Raw genomic sequence first — 17,500 nt, forward strand, 5'->3', positions numbered from 1 at the left:
TACCCAATTCACCTCTCTTTGGACTGTGGGTTCGAACCAGCGAACTTCTTGCTGTGAGACGACAGCACTACCTACTGCGCCACTGCCTCACCCCTTTTTAATTAATTAATTAATTAATTAATTAATTAATTTGTTAGTTTGTTAGTTTGTTTGTTTGTTTGTATTCCACACTGCTTTATTTGTTAGTTTGCTTCTTTCTTTTTTTTTCATTTATTTGTTTGTAGTCCACACTGCTTTGTTTGTTTGTTAGTTTGTTTGTTAGTTTCTTTCTTTCTTTTTCTCTATTTGTTTATTTGTTTGTAGACCACACTGCTTCGTTTGTTTGTTTGTTTCTTGCTTTCTTTCTTTCATCCAAACTGCTTTGTTTGTTTGTTTGTTTGTTTGTTTGTTTGTTTGTTTGTGTTTTCATTTTAGTTGTCTTCTATTTCTTTTGCTTTAATTTCCAAAACGAAACCTTATTGGACTTAAGAAATTTGCAATGATAATAAAGCATGTTATCAAGTTTTTAATGATTCCTGAAGGAATTACAATGCTTTGTTTCGTTATATCATCTTCATTTATATGGTATTTACAGCTACTTTATATTTCTGTCCATTCGCATCCCGTCCTTTCAAGCGCCCTGGCGGCATAGTCGCACCTAAACACAATTTCATAATCCAATTGTACCGCAGCGACATCACACATGGCGGTAGTGGTCATGTTAATCTGTCACTCACTGTACATATACCCCATTAGAGTAATTTGAGTATTTGTAATGTGTTACTTCACATTACTGCAGGTAAGCCAGCGGAAGCGATCAGCGAGTCTGCCGGTGGTTCGCTGGATGTTTCAACCAGAATCTGGAGGAGAGGAGCTGCTGGTAGCACGAGTGAACATGAAGAGAGCCAAGTTTTACGGGAACTACACCAAGAGCTTCCGCAAGCCCAAAATGAAGCTGACCGTGGTGAAACAGGGCAAGATCTTCAACCTGCTGATCGTGAACATCAGCGAGCGGGACAGGGGTGTGTACAGCTGCAGGGTGCAGGAGTTTAACAAACACCAGGAGCGATGGAAAGCTTCCACCAACAGCTCGGCCTCCACGCAGCTCAGAGGTTTGTCTACACAGCGCTAAACGAAGCTTTATGTATCTTTAAGTCAGCTGTTTTCAATCACTTATTAAATCGATTAAACAATTCAAAGCCCTCAAAATGCCACAGATACATGTATCTGCTGGTCTTTCACACAATGTTTGGCACCATCTTGTAAGTGAATAATACGTAGGTTGGTGTGTACTCCATCAGCTGCTTTCTTTGTGTGTTTAAATGTTTGACGCCATCTTGTGTCTGAATAATGCACAGGTTAGTGTATACTCCATCAGCTGTTTTCGTTTCTGTCAGCTTTGTGTTTTTGACTGTTTGGCGCCATCTTGTGTCTGAATAATGCGCAGGTTAGTGTATACTCCATCAGCTGTTTTAGTTTCTGTCAGCTTTGTGTTTTTGACTGTTTGGCGCCATCTTGTGTCTGAATAATGCGCAGGTTAGTGTATACTCCATCAGCTGTTTTAGTTTCTGTCAGCTTTGTGTTGTTGACTGTTTGGCGCCATCTTGTGTCTGAATAATGCGCAGGTTAGTGTATACTCCATCAGCTGTTTTCGTTTCTGTCAGCTTTGTGTTTTTGACTGTTTGGCACCATCTTGTGTCTGAATAATGTGCAGGTTAGTGTATACTCCATCAGCTGTTTTCGTTTCTGTCAGCTTTGTGTTTTTGACTGTTTGGCACCATCTTGTGTCTGAATAATGTGCAGGTTAGTGTATACTCCATCAGCTGTTTTCGTTTCTGTCAGCTTTGTGTTTTTGACTGTTTGGCGCCATCTAGTGTCTGAATAATGTGCAGGTTAGTGTATACTCCATCAGCTGTTTTCGCTTCTGTCAGCTTTGTGTTGTTGACAGTTTGGCGCCATCTTGTGTCTGAATAATGTGCAGGTTAGTGTATACTCCATCAGCTGTTTTCGTTTCTGTCAGCTTTGTGTTTTTGACTGTTTGGCGCCATCTTGTGTCTGAATAATGCGCAGATAAGTGTATACACCATCAGCTGTTTTCGTTTCTGTCAGCATTGTGTTGTTGACAGTTTGGCGCCATCTTGTGTCTGAATAATGTGCAGGTTAGTGTATACTCTATCAGCTGTTATCATCTATGCCAGCTTTGAATTTTTAACTGTTTTGGCAGCATCGTGTGTCTGAATAATGTGCAGGTTAGTGTATACTCCATCAGCAGTTTCTGTCAGCTTTGCGTTTAATTAAAGAATCGATAAACTATTATGGCCCAGAACAATGTTTTATGTCTATTGTTTATGTTTTGCATTGAAATTGAAACATTTCAAAACAGTGATGACAAAACAAAGCCTTGAATACTGTCACTAGATATATGTAGTGTGGTACCAGCACCGAACCACAAATCTGATTTCACAAAGCGATGTTTCGAAAGCACCCATCACTACCCCAAATTCACAAGCTGATTTGATTGACTCAGAGTTTCTCTCATCTGGACTCTTAAACTGTCTCGAGGTTTGAAACATCTGACAAAATACTCACCGCATAACCGACAGATGTCGAGAATCTCTTCATGTGTGAGATTTTCCATTGAAAACATGTGGAAATGTGATCTAATATTTATGCGCTATATATCTGTCTTTTGGCAGTCGGAGTTGACAGAAACAAAGTGTAATGACAGCCAAACGCTATTGACACTGGCTGAATAATGGAGTTTTTCTTCGCTGACTTGCTGTACAGACAGACGGACTCAGAGATTGTCACTCTACGGATTCAAGACAAAATAGGTGCAGATTGAATTTGAGTAAATGCAGAATCAGAAAAAGCAAAGAGAAAAAGGAGGTCAGAGACTCGACTATTAGATCAGAGTTTTCCAGCAAAAAGCTGCTGTGTGTGGCCATCGCATGGCCTACTTAAAGACACCACCAAATCACAACTGGATGCTTGTGGCTTTTGGTCCATCTGTGTTAGCTTAAAGTGATTGTACTGCAAAATTCACTTTTAGCAAACATTTAAAAGACGCAGGTTTTGCTTTAAGGTGAAACTATTGGCCCTCTGGGAATATGGAAAGGTAAACAAACTTTGTCAGTTGTATCTGACCACCAACATAGATTAAACAAAACAACAAAAGCAGACAATGGAGGTTTAAGTAATTAGTTCATTAGTTTCTATTGTGTCCATTGGTTTTCGCTGATTATTTGAGTTCACATGGGGCTCTTTTTGTTGTTCCCAGCAGGCACCTGGATGTCAAAATGACATCAAACATGATGTCAGAAAACACCTCTAAAATGTTTCCACTCTCCATTTCACTTCCTAATCTGCAATTGCCTCTCTGGATATACCACTTACTGTTTTAAAAATAAAAATAAATAAATAAATAAAATAAAATTACTAATACTTTCCTTCTTAGACTTTACAGACCTGAAACTTGCCTACAGCACTTATTCATTGTTGCTCTTATAGTTGTGTAAATTGCTTCCTTGTCCTCATTTGTAAGTTGCTTTGGATAAAAGCATCTGCTAAATGACTAAATGTAAATGTGAAATGCAAATCGATTCGATGCCAAAACCTTGACATCTATTAAACATCCACACATTAATGCCCTTTTGACCACCAAAATAACGACCCAAAAAGCATTATAAGAAATTTTTTTTCCTCTATAGGCTTTAATTACTAATTACAAACTTACACTGGATTTTAAATCCCTACAACGCATGTAAACTTACCTAGATGTCAAAATGACAACAAACTTAACTGACTTAAAAATGTCAAAAACTGATTCATTTTGATTAAATCGATCAAAATTGCATTTTTGAAGTGTTTGGGGTTTTTTTTTTTACACGGTTTCTTTGTTGTTTTGACATTGAGGTGTCCGCTGGGTTGGTTTGGTATGTATAAAAGCTTTCAAATAACTTTTTCATGAAAAAAAAAAATTTAAAAACTGATTTTTGAAGTTTCATTTTTGAGTAAACTATCCCTTTAAGAGCAGGTCTAATCCAGCCCAGCAGGAATCAGTCACATACTACACTTGTATATAAAAAGGAGTTACGAGACAGACATATTTAAAACACTAACGTATCAGGGATCTGCACTGTATAAAATGTACTTTAAAAAGAGAGTTAATTAGTCAATTAACCATGCATAATTACACAAATTAAGTCAAATATTGGTCCCACTTTATATTAAGTGTCCTTAACTACTATGTACTTGCATCAAAAAAATAAATACAATGTACTTACTGTGTTCATAATGTATTTGAGAACACTTGTGGTGCTTTTGAGTTGGGATAGGGGTTGGGTTATGGACAGGTTTGGTGGTGTGGGTTGGTTTAAGGGTGGGTTAAAGTGTAAGGGATGGTCAACAGTGTATTTAAAAATGTAATTACAGAAGTTAATTACAGATGTAATTACATACAGGTATTCAATCAAGCATAAGTACACAATAAATACATGTATTTACACAATAAGTACATTGTAACAAACTATTAATTCCTGTGTAAGTACATATTAATTAAGGCCACTTAATATAAATGGGACCAAAATATTTAACAGTTACAATGAGTTTACTCACTTTTTAAGTAAAGCAAATAATCACTTTTTACAGTTTGCTACTGTATTTAGCATTCGGTTTGACACAAAATACACTGAACAAAAACTATTTAAAGATGAATCCTTGGATTTACTCAATTTTTTTATACGTTAAGTAGCTGTAAAAAATATTTAACTATATTTAAACAAACAAATTTAGTTGAACATTATTACATTTAATTTGTTTGTTTAAATTCAACACACAAATTGTTTGCAACAATTCTGCATGCAACACTTACTGTATACAATGCCCAACATCTCCAGTTGGCTTTGCATTCTCATGAACCCACACAGCTCTAAGCTTGTACATGGATCATTATTTATTTCACTATTCATGCGTCCTGCAGAAATGTGCTTATTTTTAGAGCTCCAGCTCAGGCCTGACCCAATCAGGGAGGGACAAAAGCTCCATTGAGTCATGTGGCTCATATTTAGACACATAAAAAGATCCAGATCCTGAGTCTTCGGTGGCTACTGAATGCTTCTGTCACTGTTTTTGCCAAAAGCCATTTGTTAAAAACCTCCCTGATGCATGAATGGAGATGTTTCAATACAGCAGCTGCGTCTATTGACATATTAATGATTCCAGTTCACCCGCACATCACATTCAGCTCTGAAAAGAAGTAGTGAATATATTAAAGAGTATGTAAAGTGAACAACATTTCCCTCTGTCTTGGCAATATGAATGATCACGCTCTAGTCCTTTTACTCAGAGCTGACCAGAACAAAACCGCGTATACAACACAAACCCATTTACTGTACTTCACATCTTGGCTTTTCACAGATAGCCAATACAGGACAAAGCTGAAGTCAAAATCATTAGCCGTCCTGTGAAATATTTCCCAAATGATGATTAACAGATTCACGAATTTTTCACAGTATTTCCTATAATATTTTTTCTTCTGGAAAAAGTCTTATTTGGTTTATTTCGGATAGAATAAAAGCAGTTTTTAATTTTTTTTATTACAATTTTAAGGTCAATATTATTAGCCCCTTTAACCACTTAAACTCTGCTGCTATTTGGGGATTTCCGCCTGGATTTTGTCTACTCCAATTTAAAAGCTTCCCAAATTCACACAAAATTTGGTATCATTTTAAAGAAAACCCTTTGATTTTTCATAAAACACTATTGAAAGTGTTTAAAATATCTGTATATGTCGTCTATGTTATAATAAACACCTAAAAAAGAGGCGCTTTTTGTATTTTTTTTATAAACTCAAATTTGAAAGTGTACCTTTTAGGTTGTGTGTGGTCTAGCGTGCTGTAATTAATTTTGGTGGTTCCTGCACACGTCTGTAATCATAGGAAAAAAGAGAAATGTCTCCACCATAATCTATGCAAAAGTTATTGTATTCCAACTGATGAGAGATGCTGTACAAGCCACAAGGACTGATCATTGTTTTCATATTACATTATTCTTTTGTTTGATCAAACATAATTCACTGTGTTTGGACCACATCAGACATATAAAAGCATTACTTATGCACATCAGCTCAAAAACAGAAGAGAATGGCCCTGAAGGGCACAGCATAAGGTAAGAGATGACAGCTGTCTGTGCTATTTGGGGCTGCTTATTGATCATGAATGTATTGTTTACATTTCTGCGCCATAGAAACACCACAATTCATTCAACAACTGTTTTGTATATGAATATAATTCAGTAAAAAGAATGCTAGAACTGTATGAGCACCGGCAAGAGCTTTCATTTGAGCTATAACTTGTACATGATATATATGAAATATGAAAATGAACCAATGTAAAATACCCAGCTCGGGTTTCCAAAATACTGTGTATTTAAGTGTAAATAACTTTTATACAGTAGAATAAAAACCAAAGTGATGCATATGTGCATAAAATATAGATTCTACACTTTTAAACGACACCACTTACGGGGGTCTGGTGCAACGCTAGCCCTTTAAATCTGAAAGCGAAAGTCGACCAGGTACCGGGTCCGCAGAGTTTAAGTGGTTAAGCTATAATTGTTTTTAATAGTCTACAGAACAAACCAATGTTATACAATGGCTTGCCAAATTACCCGAACTTAACCTTATTAAGTCTTTAATTGTTAATTTAAGCTAAATACTAGTATCGTGAAAATATCTAGTAATCATTTCTGTACTGTCATGGAAAAGACCAAATAAATCCGTTATAAGAAATGAGTTATTAAAACTATTATGTTAACAAATGTCTTGAAAAAACTTCTCTCATTAAACAGAAATTGGGGGGAAATATACAGGAGGGCTAATAATTCTGACTTCAACTGTATATTGACTTCTTTTTTCAGACGTAAGGAAAGCCATACAAAACATCTCCCTGCGTTGAATCCGCAAACACAGTCAGCATCCCCTGCTTTCTCGCTGCTACTGTGTATTTAAATCTGCACCACATCCTCCCTCACATGGCAGAGACTCTCTCTGCTTCTTACAAATACTGTCAGTGGAAAATGTGATCTTGTTTCAGGGAACAGAGAGTTTTGAGCTCAGTGCTGCGGACTATTTGTTTGGTTGAATGCAGGTTTGGGGTAAGGGTAGACCTTAGTAAAATACAATCAATGGGAAATTTAATAAATAATATAAATAAATCTTGGTTACTTCTGGCCACAGCCATATGTGATCTATAGCTGATTAACCATGTGGATGGATGATAACAGCCTTCTGAGCTTACCAGTAGGCGCGGAAAGGCCCCTACTAGCCCATATCTATCAGCTCATAACCACTGATAACACCCATTCAATCGAGTGATAACATTGGAATCGGCTCTACTAACTCGGTTCCTATTTGTGAGAAGTAAATACTGTAGTAACTATAACTAATTACTCTTCTAAAGCAGCATGCCCAACACTTTCACAATAGGAAAAAAAAATTCATACTGTAAAGAAATGCAGGGTTCTACACAATTCCTTCATGTTGTCCCAACACAAATCGATTAAGTTGACTTAATCGCTTTTACAAATTTAAGTGAATTTAAGATTAATAAATTAAGTTGCCACCCCCCAAAACTGAAATATTGTGTTGTTTCAACTCGTATCACATAAGTAGCTTGAACAAGCAGCTAAATCTTTTTCTTTAGAGTGTATTACAGCTTCCGTCTCATGACCACTTCCACTTCTGACAGAGCACAAGGATTCAGTCGAACTCATTTGATTCACATGAGCCAAATTTGCTCTTCAGTGGTCTACTCTGCACCCAAATAGTTGGTTGAATTTCTTCTGTTTGCCTGTCCAGCTCGCCTTACTGTCGTCAGCTGCCGTTTTCATGGGTATTTCAGGGCATCATAGCGGGTGCTTGCCACCGTGAGCCAGGAGTGTATCCAGAATAAGGGAAAGCATCACTGCTGTCGTCCCACACACACACACTACTGCCCCTGCAATTTGCCTGATTTAACTGCATGTGCCGTGTAATTATGAGGGTCTGGAGCCGCAGTGATGAGTGTGCATTTCTCTCTTCTTCCCCTCGCAGTGCATGTTCTCCCAGCCGGCAGACCAAAGGAGGATCTGTGGAGTCTGTTTGAAGGTGATCCACAAAACTCTGTTCAACCATATTGTCTTAGACTAAAAAAAAATGTAAATGTGCTAAAGCTGTTCTTTTTAGATGTAGTGAATAGCATACTACAGTGTAAAAAGTCTTTAGTTACTTTACTTAAAAGAAGTCAGTAAACCCATTGACTTAACTTGCATAATTATGTTGTATAATTATGTCACACATTGTTGACGTAATAATCACATGGCAATGAGTTTACACACATTTTTTAAAGGGCCACTTTCAGTTAAAGTCTACTTCAGAATTTTTTTAAAAGATGCATGATTAATGGGCGTGGAGCTCCGCGAGCATCGGGCAGGAGTGGGCGTGGCCACAGGGGAGAAGGGGAGCGAACAAATGTTGTTGAAATATTAGAAAAAAGAAAAAAAAATTCAAAGGAGGGCGAATGATTTTGGCTTCATACTGTACATATGTTTGACGCCAGTGTATTTCTCTGTATGTATGTTTCAGATGTGTATCTGTGTGCTGTGCTGGTGTGTTGTGTCGGACTCTTGTGCATGTGCATGTTCACTATAGCTGTGAGCTGCCAGTATCTACAGAGGAAGAGACGGTTAAAAGGTGCGATTCTTTACGTGAAATAGTCTAATAAACACTTAAAATCCATGCTATGGACAATTAAAAAGGCTTTAATTAGATGTTGAAGTCTAATCTATTTCTTTTATATGCTTTTATTTGTTAGAAAACTATCATTTGGTCAAGAGTCCACAGAACAGGTAAGACATTTATTAATGCATTTTTTAGCAAGGCGGCACGGTGGCTCAGTGGTTAGCATTGTCGCCTCACAGCAAGGTCGCTGGTTCAAGTCCCACCCCTTTCTGTGTGGAGTTTGCATGTTCTCCCCATGTTGGCGTGGGTTTCCTCTGGGTGCATTGGGTAAGCTAAATTGTCCATGAGTGTGTGTGTAATTGTGAGTGTATAAGGGTGTTTCCCAGTACTGGGTTGTGGCTGGAAGAACATCCGCTGCATAAAACGTATGCTGGAATAGTCGGCGGTTCATTATGCTGTTGTGACCCTTGATAAATAAGGGACTAAGCTGAAAAAAATGATTGATATGATTTACAATTTTTGACACAACAACAAAACAGCATTTTCTCAAAACCGTGCGCTTGTGTGCTCAGTTCGGGAGAGACGGTCACTAGCCTGGTCAGTTTGTCTCCAGCTCTTCCCAAGAAGGTCAGAAAGTACAAGAAAAACAAAACTGTGGAGCAGGCGGATGTTCCACCAGAGATACCGGCTAAAGGTAGAGTAATAGCTCCAAAATAAGCCTCTATATTTCTGCATGCATTAGGCGTGGGACGCTTCACAAAATGCCCATTTGATTCATGGTTCTGAGTTCATGGTTTTCGGTTTGATTTGGTTTACATTGAACATAAATTACACATAAACACCATTTAGAAATACAGTGCTGAGCATATACGAGTTCACCCCTCACAAATCTCTCATATAAATCAATATTTTCTACTGGACGCTTTACAATATTATATTTGTGCATATACATTGGTTTAGTCAGTACTGAAGCCAAATCTGGAGCTTACCTAACAAAATAACTTATGATGACGCTCCAAAACGAGTACACCCAAATTTATATGTTTGAGAAAAATATTAAATACAAATAAAACGAGAGGAATAATCAAGAATCAAATCAAAAATGTCTAAAATTTTGTTGAAATTTAGTAGTTTGTAATTCTTTTCCCCAATATTTTGCATTAATTTAAATGTATTATCTGTTTATTTCTAAAGAGGTACAGTTAGTAAAGTATTATTTTAATAAATACGTAGTAGGTAGTGCTGTCGCATGTTCTCCCTGCGTTCGCGTGGGTTTTCTCCGGGTGCTCCGGTTTCTCCCACAGTCCAAACACATGCTGTACAGGTGAATTGGGTAGGTTAAATTGTCCGTAGTGTATTAGTGTGTGTGTGTGAATGTGTGTGGATGTTTCCCAGAGATGGGTTGCGGCTGGAAGGGCATCCGCTGCGTAGAAACTTGCTGGATAAGTTGGCGGTTCATTCCGCTGTGGCGACCCCGGATTAATAAAGGGACTAAGCCAACAAGAAAATGAATGAATGAATGAATGAATGAATGAAAAACGGGGTGTTCTCCTTTATGTTGAGCACTGTACCATACATCAGCATAAATGATGTAGCCTTATGATCTACCATAAGTTATTCTCAAAGCCTTCTTTTGTTGTTGATTAATGGTAACGATGACAGCGCATTCATTCTGCCTGCTGTCATTTCAATAACTCTTCCTCGAATGTGTACTTGCATTTCCCTATATGTTGCAGTGCAAGAACATGTTTAATTAAAAAGCATTTATGAGCTGTGAGAGAAACAAGTTTTGAGTTTTTGTTCCGTCTTGCACTGGAATATTTAAACTGATAAAAACAAAGCAAACCTGAGTTTGCAGCAATAACTGTCAGAGATGTTTGTACAATCGGGAGAAATAAAAGGTAAAAATTAGATGGGATACAGCTGCGGATACTCAACACAATTGTTGTTGTTTTTTTAGACAACTTAATTGTTTTATATTCAATGCACTTAAATTTGTAAAAACAATTAAGTTAACTTAATCAATGTGTGTTGGAACAACAGGAAGGAATTGTGTGCAACCAAGCATTTTTTACATTTGGGTGATGTTGGGTTTAGAGTTGGAAAGGGGTTGACGTTAATAAAATACAGCTATTGGGTAATTTAATAAATAATATGAATAATACTTGGTATAATTACTGTTTTTACATTACTGTGATGTTTGGTTTTGAGTTAGGATGAGGTAGATGTTAATAAAATACAGTTTAATGGCTAATTTAATAAATAATATGAATATTACGCGGCATAATTACTGTATTTACATTACTGTGATGTTGGGTTTTGGGATAGGATGAGGTAGATGTTAATAAAATACAGTTTAATGGCTAATTTAATAAATAATATGAATAATACTCAGCATTATTACTGTTTTATGTTACTGTGATGCTGGGTTTTGGGTTAGGATGAGGTAGACCTTAATAAAAAACAGTTTAATGGCTAATTTAATAAATAATATGAATAATACTCAGCATAATTACTGTTTTTACATTACTGTGATGTTGGGTTTTGGATTAGTATGGGTAGAACTTCCATAAATTACAGTTTAATGGCTAATTTAATAAATAATATGAATAATACTCAGCATTATTACTGTTTTTACATTACTGTGATGTTGAGTTTTGGGTTAGTACGGGTAGAACTTCCATAAAATAAAGTTTAATGGCTAATTTAATAAATAATATGAATAATACTCAGCATTATTACTGTTTTTATGTTACTGTGATGTTGGGTTTTGGTTTAGGATGAGTAGAACTTCCATAAGTTACAGTTTAATGGCTAATTTAATAAATAATATGAATAATACTCAGCATTATTACTGTTTTTATGTTACTGTGATGTTGGGTTTTGGGTTAGGATGAGGTAGACCTTAATAAAAAAACAGTTTAATGGCTAATTTAATAAATAATATGAATAATACTTAGCATAATCACTGTTTTTACATTACTGTGATGTTGGGTTTTGGGTTGGTGTAAGGTTAGATGTTAATAAAATACAATTATTGGGTAATTTAATAAATAATATGAATAATACTTAGCATAATTACTGTTTTTACATTACTGTGATGTTGGGTTTTGGGTTGGTGTAAGGTTAGATGTTAATAAAATACAATAATTGTGTAATTAAATAAATAATATAAATAATTCTCCTCAACTTACGGCTGCAGCTGTATCCCTTCTAGCAACAGTCAAAATCAAAATCCATGAGGCATAACTTTAGTAACACAGCAATGAACAGGAATCCATATTATGGGATCACTTATTCCAATCAAACACTAAAACACTCCAAACACCCGTCAAATGATAAATAAATAAATAAATAAAAAACATATGTGAAGCGTTCAGTACACTCGCATACCAAACTATGTTTTGATGAACTGTCCCATCCCTAGCATGCATTATTATCCTGAGGTGCCTAAATATCCTTTTAATAAGCAAAACATTCCATCTCAGCCCCTATTGCAGACAAAATGCGCAAGCCGAAGCTTTTAAAACCTCAGCCCAGAAAAGTGGTTTTGGTAAGTCGCTTCAATTGAATGCAAGTTATTTGTGTTGTGGAGCTGCCAATTGTCGTGTTTAATATGTCATATGTGACCCGACAGCCCAAAATTGCAGAGGAGAGTCTGACATACGCCGAGCTCGAGCTGATCAAGCCATTGCCTGAAGCCAAAGCTGCAAAGACAGGAACCGTGTACGCTCAGATACTCTTCGAGGACAAGCCTGTGTAGCATTGCATGTGCTGAGAAGGACGTTTATTTATGTATTAACACCATGTTGATTCCATTCATTGATGTTCCTGTGTTTTATACGTGCACACTTAAGTGAACTGCACATGTTTATGCAAGTCCTCCATGACTTTATAACCTGTGACGCAAATAAGGTTCATATTTAGCCAATTCCTCAGCTAACTGCAATCTAAGAGGTATGTGAAAGCCAAACAGTCGTAGGAAACCATGTTTTCATGTATCTGATCAGCAAAAAAATCAGGTATGGTGACCTCATAGCAAGAGGGTCGCTGGTTCAAGTGCAAGCAGGGGTCAGTTGGCGTTTCTGTGTGGAGTTTGCATGTTCTCCCCATGTTGACTTGAGTTTCCTCTGAGTGCTCCGGCTCCAAATGCATGCGCTAGGGAATTGGGTTAACTAAATTGGTCGTGATGTATGAGTGTGTGTGTGTGTGTGTGTGTGTGTCAATGTGAGTGTTTCCCAGTACTGGGTTGCAGCAGGAAGGGCATCTGCCGCATAAAACATGTGCTGGAATAATTGGCGGTTCATTTCACTGTGGACTAAGCTGAAGAACAATGAATGAATGATCTGCACAAAAACAAATTTGTATTCCACCGAAAACAATTATATGAAGGTAAACACTGACAAATGTTCTCCATTTAAATGTAATGCGAATTACACTGCTACGAATTAGCAAGCTAATATATTGGTAGCATTTTATTTTACAGTCTGGTAAAGCATGTATATAACATGTGCTTATTACAGACATTATAATATCTGATTAATAACAAGCTACAATCTCTGAACTTACTCTTAATATGTTAAGTTGACGTATAGTATTGACTTGTGAAAATAAAACTAACTCTAATGCTGTAAAATAAAGTGCAACCAATAAACTACATGCTTGTTTTGTGGGACAACAAAAAAGAAGTACATTTTATGTAACATTCTGGGTTCAATATAATACAATGCAGCTTCTGTGGCCAGTGGGGGATTTTAATTGCCATTTTTCAATATAGTAATTGTTTTGTTAATAGATTTAGGCTGCGTCCGAAACTGTCAACTACTCAGTAGGTACTGCATTTGAATTTAAACGTAGTACTCGGCCGTTAGAAAAGTACGTTCTATACAGTATGAATGTGAAAAGTATGAATGGAATTCGGACATACTACATCCGCCATTTTGTCATGGTCACGTGACCAACATGCGTCAGTTGCGTAGCTTTAAGGCTGATTTATACTTCTGCGTCAAACACCGGCGTATGCTACGGCGCTGACGCATAGCCCTTCGCCGTGGCCGCCGCTGACGTGCACCTCTCAAAAAATGTAACTACACGTCGCAACAACGCGTAGCGCAAGCTCTGTCATTGGTCGGCTTGGTAGCGCTGACGAGTCTGGGCGGGACCGAGAGCCGCGCGAATGGCGCGAACCCAATGTAGCGATTGTTTACAAGTGTGGAGTCCCGTGAAGAAGCTCCGGATGGAAAGTTTTGTTTTGTGTTTACCTCATGGTTAAAGTTGTTGCACGTCCGCCGGTTGCTGCCTCAAAATGAGCGAGTTTGAGCCTCTTGTAAATCCCGGGAGTGTTCAGGAAAAGCAAAAAAGCAGAGAAGAAACTCGACACAGAGGAACATTTACACCTCACTGCCAACTAGCGTTTCGGAAGTGCTAATGCAGACCAACAGAGACAGCGCACAGAAGTAAAAATGCACAGCCACGCGCGTTGCCTGCGCCGTGAGTTACGCCGGTCACTTGACGCAGAAGTATAAACCAGGCTTCACTCTCATTCATGAATTCACTCGAGGGGATCATGGGATAGCACAGCATGCATGGGATGCACACTCCAGAATCTCGCCGGAAGTAGCAAGTCATCCGGGCACTTCTCGCATACTGATTTTCGAATTCTATGAATTCAGACATACTACTCGGTTCGCATACTGATTTTAGCGTACTATATAGTATGGAAGTATGCGGTTTTGGACGCAGCCTTACTGTTATTTGAGCTGCAAATTAGCACAAACTGTCCATTTAGGTGTTCTCTATCTCAGTGTGCAGCGTTTCCGAACTCCCTCAACATTGTCCTGTGTTTTTGAATAATGTGAATTTAAGAGTGCTTTCACACCTGTGAATCGATTCAGTTGATCCGAAACAGCGATTACAACTGTTACATTGTTGCTCTTTGCTGTTGGTGCGGTTCGCTTTTCCACGGCAAAGTTTCTAACCGGACCAAAAGAGCTCAAACAAGTCACGTGTGATTAAACTCTCCTCACATTGGTCAGAGCTTCACGGTTTATTCTGCAGTCCTGCTCAGCTGTCAGGGGGGTGGTTTAGTGGTGTTTGACAAGGTGCATGCGACAAGTCTGAAGAGCGAGGAGGGATGCGGTGGGAAGGGTGTGTGACATATTAGACCGGTAGGGAGACGCACGATTTCCGGGAGATTTTTAGTCGGGAGTCTCTGTGCAGTGGCAGGAGACTACCGAAACTTCCAGGAGAGTTGGGATGTCTGTTGAATGACCTCCCGCCCTACTCATAATTCTCTCTTCATAGACGTATGCCTATAACATATCCATAAAACACTGTGATATAACCAGGCTCGGATAGTTTCGCTTTCTCACTACAATCGATCCGCTCCAGAGTTTGTTTTAATTGAGACCACCTCATGCAAGCGATCTCGGAGCGATTTTTTGGCGCGGATCCGAGCGCGATTGGTGGATTCACATATGCCAAACGAACCGTGCAAACTGGGCAATCGAGACGGGTTCCCAAACAAAAGTCTAAGTGTGAAAGCACCCTAAATAATTAACACCTAATTAAGTTCTGTTCGTAAAAGTTGTTGTCGACGTTTCACAGATATGCAGAATTTGAACTCGAGAGGCTTCGATTGATGTTGTGAATATGATGTGTTTGTTGTCGCCAGTGCATCCCAAGCAAGAGGCAAAAGCAGCAGCAGCTAATTTGCATTTACAGTAAAGAGACGTACACAAAAGCTTCTCATGTTTGCTTTCAACTCAAAAATTTACAGTATGAAAAATAATTATTAGTATTTTAACCTGAATCTTCACAGATATATTAGAGAAACTTCCATTTAATTTGAACTGGAACACTTTAAAGTCATTAGTAATGTCACCTCACAGCAAGCAGGTGCCGTAGGTCACGACAATCACTCAAAGCAGAAGTATAAATCAGCCTTGAGTGTGTAATGTAATGTAATGTGTGTTTATATAGCGCATGTATTGTGTATGGCCATACACCCAAAGCGCTTTACAATCATGAGGGGGGGGGGGTATCTCCACACCACCACCAGTGTGCAGCATCTACTTGGATGATGCGGTGGCAGCCAAAGGACAACGGCGCCAGTGCGCTCACCACACACCAGCTATTGGAGGAGTGGAGAGACAGTGATAGAGCCAATGTGGTGGAAGGGGATGATTGGGAGGCCATGATTGTAAGGGCCGATTGAGGGACTTAGGCCAGGACACCGGGGTTACACCCCTACTCTTTACGAGAGGTGCCATGGGATTTTTAATGACCACAGAGAGTCAGGACCTTAGTTTAACGTCTCATGAAAGACAGCACCCACTGACAGTGTAGTGTCCCTTTCACTTTTACTGGGGCTTTAGGACTCACACAGACCACAGGTTGAGCACCCCCTGCTGGCCTCACTAACACCACTTCCAACAGCAACCTAGTTTTTTCTAGTGGTCTCCCATCCAGGCTCAGCCCTGCTTAGCTTCAGTGAGTAACCGGTCTTGGGCTGCAGGGTGATATGGCTGTGGAGTGTGTGAGTGAATGAGTGTGCATGAATGTTTCATGAATATATGCTGGAATAGTTGGCGGTTCATTCCGCTGTGGTAACCCCTGATAAATAAAGGGACTAAGCCAAAAGATTACTCCCACGATTAACAAGGAACCACTCTATTGAAATTGTATTTTTCTGACCCCACTGTTGAGATGTTTTTTTTTCAAATTTACAAGACTTAATAAGTTAGCTTCTCAGGTTAATTCTTCTTTAACAATGTATAGATGCTTTTTTTTTTTTTTTAACAAAACAAACTATTTTTATTTATTTTTATTTATTTTTTTTGCAGCGAATGTACTTTTCTGTTAGTGTGATTTTAATATGTTTGTCTTCACTAACTAAGGAAAGACTGGCATGGACTTCTGTGGTAACAAAATAAAGAAAATCAGGCCACAGAAGCTCAACTTGTGTTGAACCCGGAAAATTCCTTTAAATCTGTCAAACGGCTCAAGTCTGTTTGTTTTCCTTCTTGTTTCGTGCGACGTCCTTTAGTGGAAGAACTTTTTTAGGATTTAATAATGGAAATATCAGGGCGTATCCATATCTGGAACAGACACACCGGCACCACCGATCCGACCCCTTCAGACTCCAAATAAACACCACCAAATCTCCTCCTGCAAGGGTTTTAGACACTATCACGTTTTTTTTTAACTGTGAAATCTAAAGGTTCCTCGCAATAAGAGCCTTCGCCACTAACAAGAACCATCTGTGAATGACGTAAAGAGTCCCATATGCAGAAAACATACTGTCTATCTCCTGTGTTGTAAGTGTACTGTAAATTAAACGTTTGTATGTGAAAGAACACGGCTGAAGCTCTCACTTTTACTGTGAATTTTGCATCTAAAAGGATACTCATGTTCAGTTCCTGTGGGGGTTTGTGTGAACTGTGATTTGTGGGATTTGCAGGAGGCTGAGTTTCACATGTGTTTGTGTTTAAATGCGGGGGGGTTTCGTTCTTGTCAACGCCTCACTTATTAAAGAAGTGGCACGGTAAGTGCTGGGTGGAGAGAAAAGCATAGCTACAGCCTTTATGTTAATATATGAAGCTACAAATCTAAAAGATGAAGCAGTACATGTGTCAAGCCAATTAATTTGATCACTTTAATCTCGTTTACGTCAAATACTGTGGTCTTAAAGGGTAAGTTTACTTCAATGTTAAAAAGCTGTCATCATTAATCTACCCTGCAAACTACACTCCAAAAACGACTTGCCCCCACAGTGAAATTCGGCCAGGTATACATCCGCGC

At 38.4% G+C, this 17,500-nt stretch overlaps 1 protein-coding gene and 1 long non-coding RNA gene across 3 annotated transcripts in view; one reads left to right on the top strand and one right to left on the bottom strand.

The window, feature by feature from the left end:
- vstm4b (V-set and transmembrane domain containing 4b) overlaps positions 1-17,055 on the top strand; it is a 21,721-nt gene extending 4,666 nt beyond the window's left edge. Inside the window, exons 3-9 of the mRNA XM_087275606.1 lie at positions 779-1,091; positions 8,072-8,125; positions 8,603-8,710; positions 8,832-8,865; positions 9,271-9,392; positions 12,187-12,251; positions 12,336-17,055. Of these exons, the coding sequence (XP_087131732.1) occupies positions 779-1,091; positions 8,072-8,125; positions 8,603-8,710; positions 8,832-8,865; positions 9,271-9,392; positions 12,187-12,251; positions 12,336-12,461 (822 nt within the window). The 3' untranslated portion in view covers positions 12,462-17,055. The remainder of the gene's footprint in view (positions 1-778; positions 1,092-8,071; positions 8,126-8,602; positions 8,711-8,831; positions 8,866-9,270; positions 9,393-12,186; positions 12,252-12,335) is intronic.
- LOC147834365 (uncharacterized) overlaps positions 1-17,500 on the bottom strand; it is a 546,693-nt gene that overhangs the window by 470,462 nt on the left and 58,731 nt on the right. The window lies entirely within an intron of this gene.

This window comes from Danio rerio, chromosome 12 (genome assembly GCF_052040795.2).
Source record: "Danio rerio strain M-AB ecotype USA chromosome 12, GRCz13ab, whole genome shotgun sequence".
NCBI lineage: Eukaryota > Metazoa > Chordata > Actinopteri > Cypriniformes > Danionidae > Danio > Danio rerio.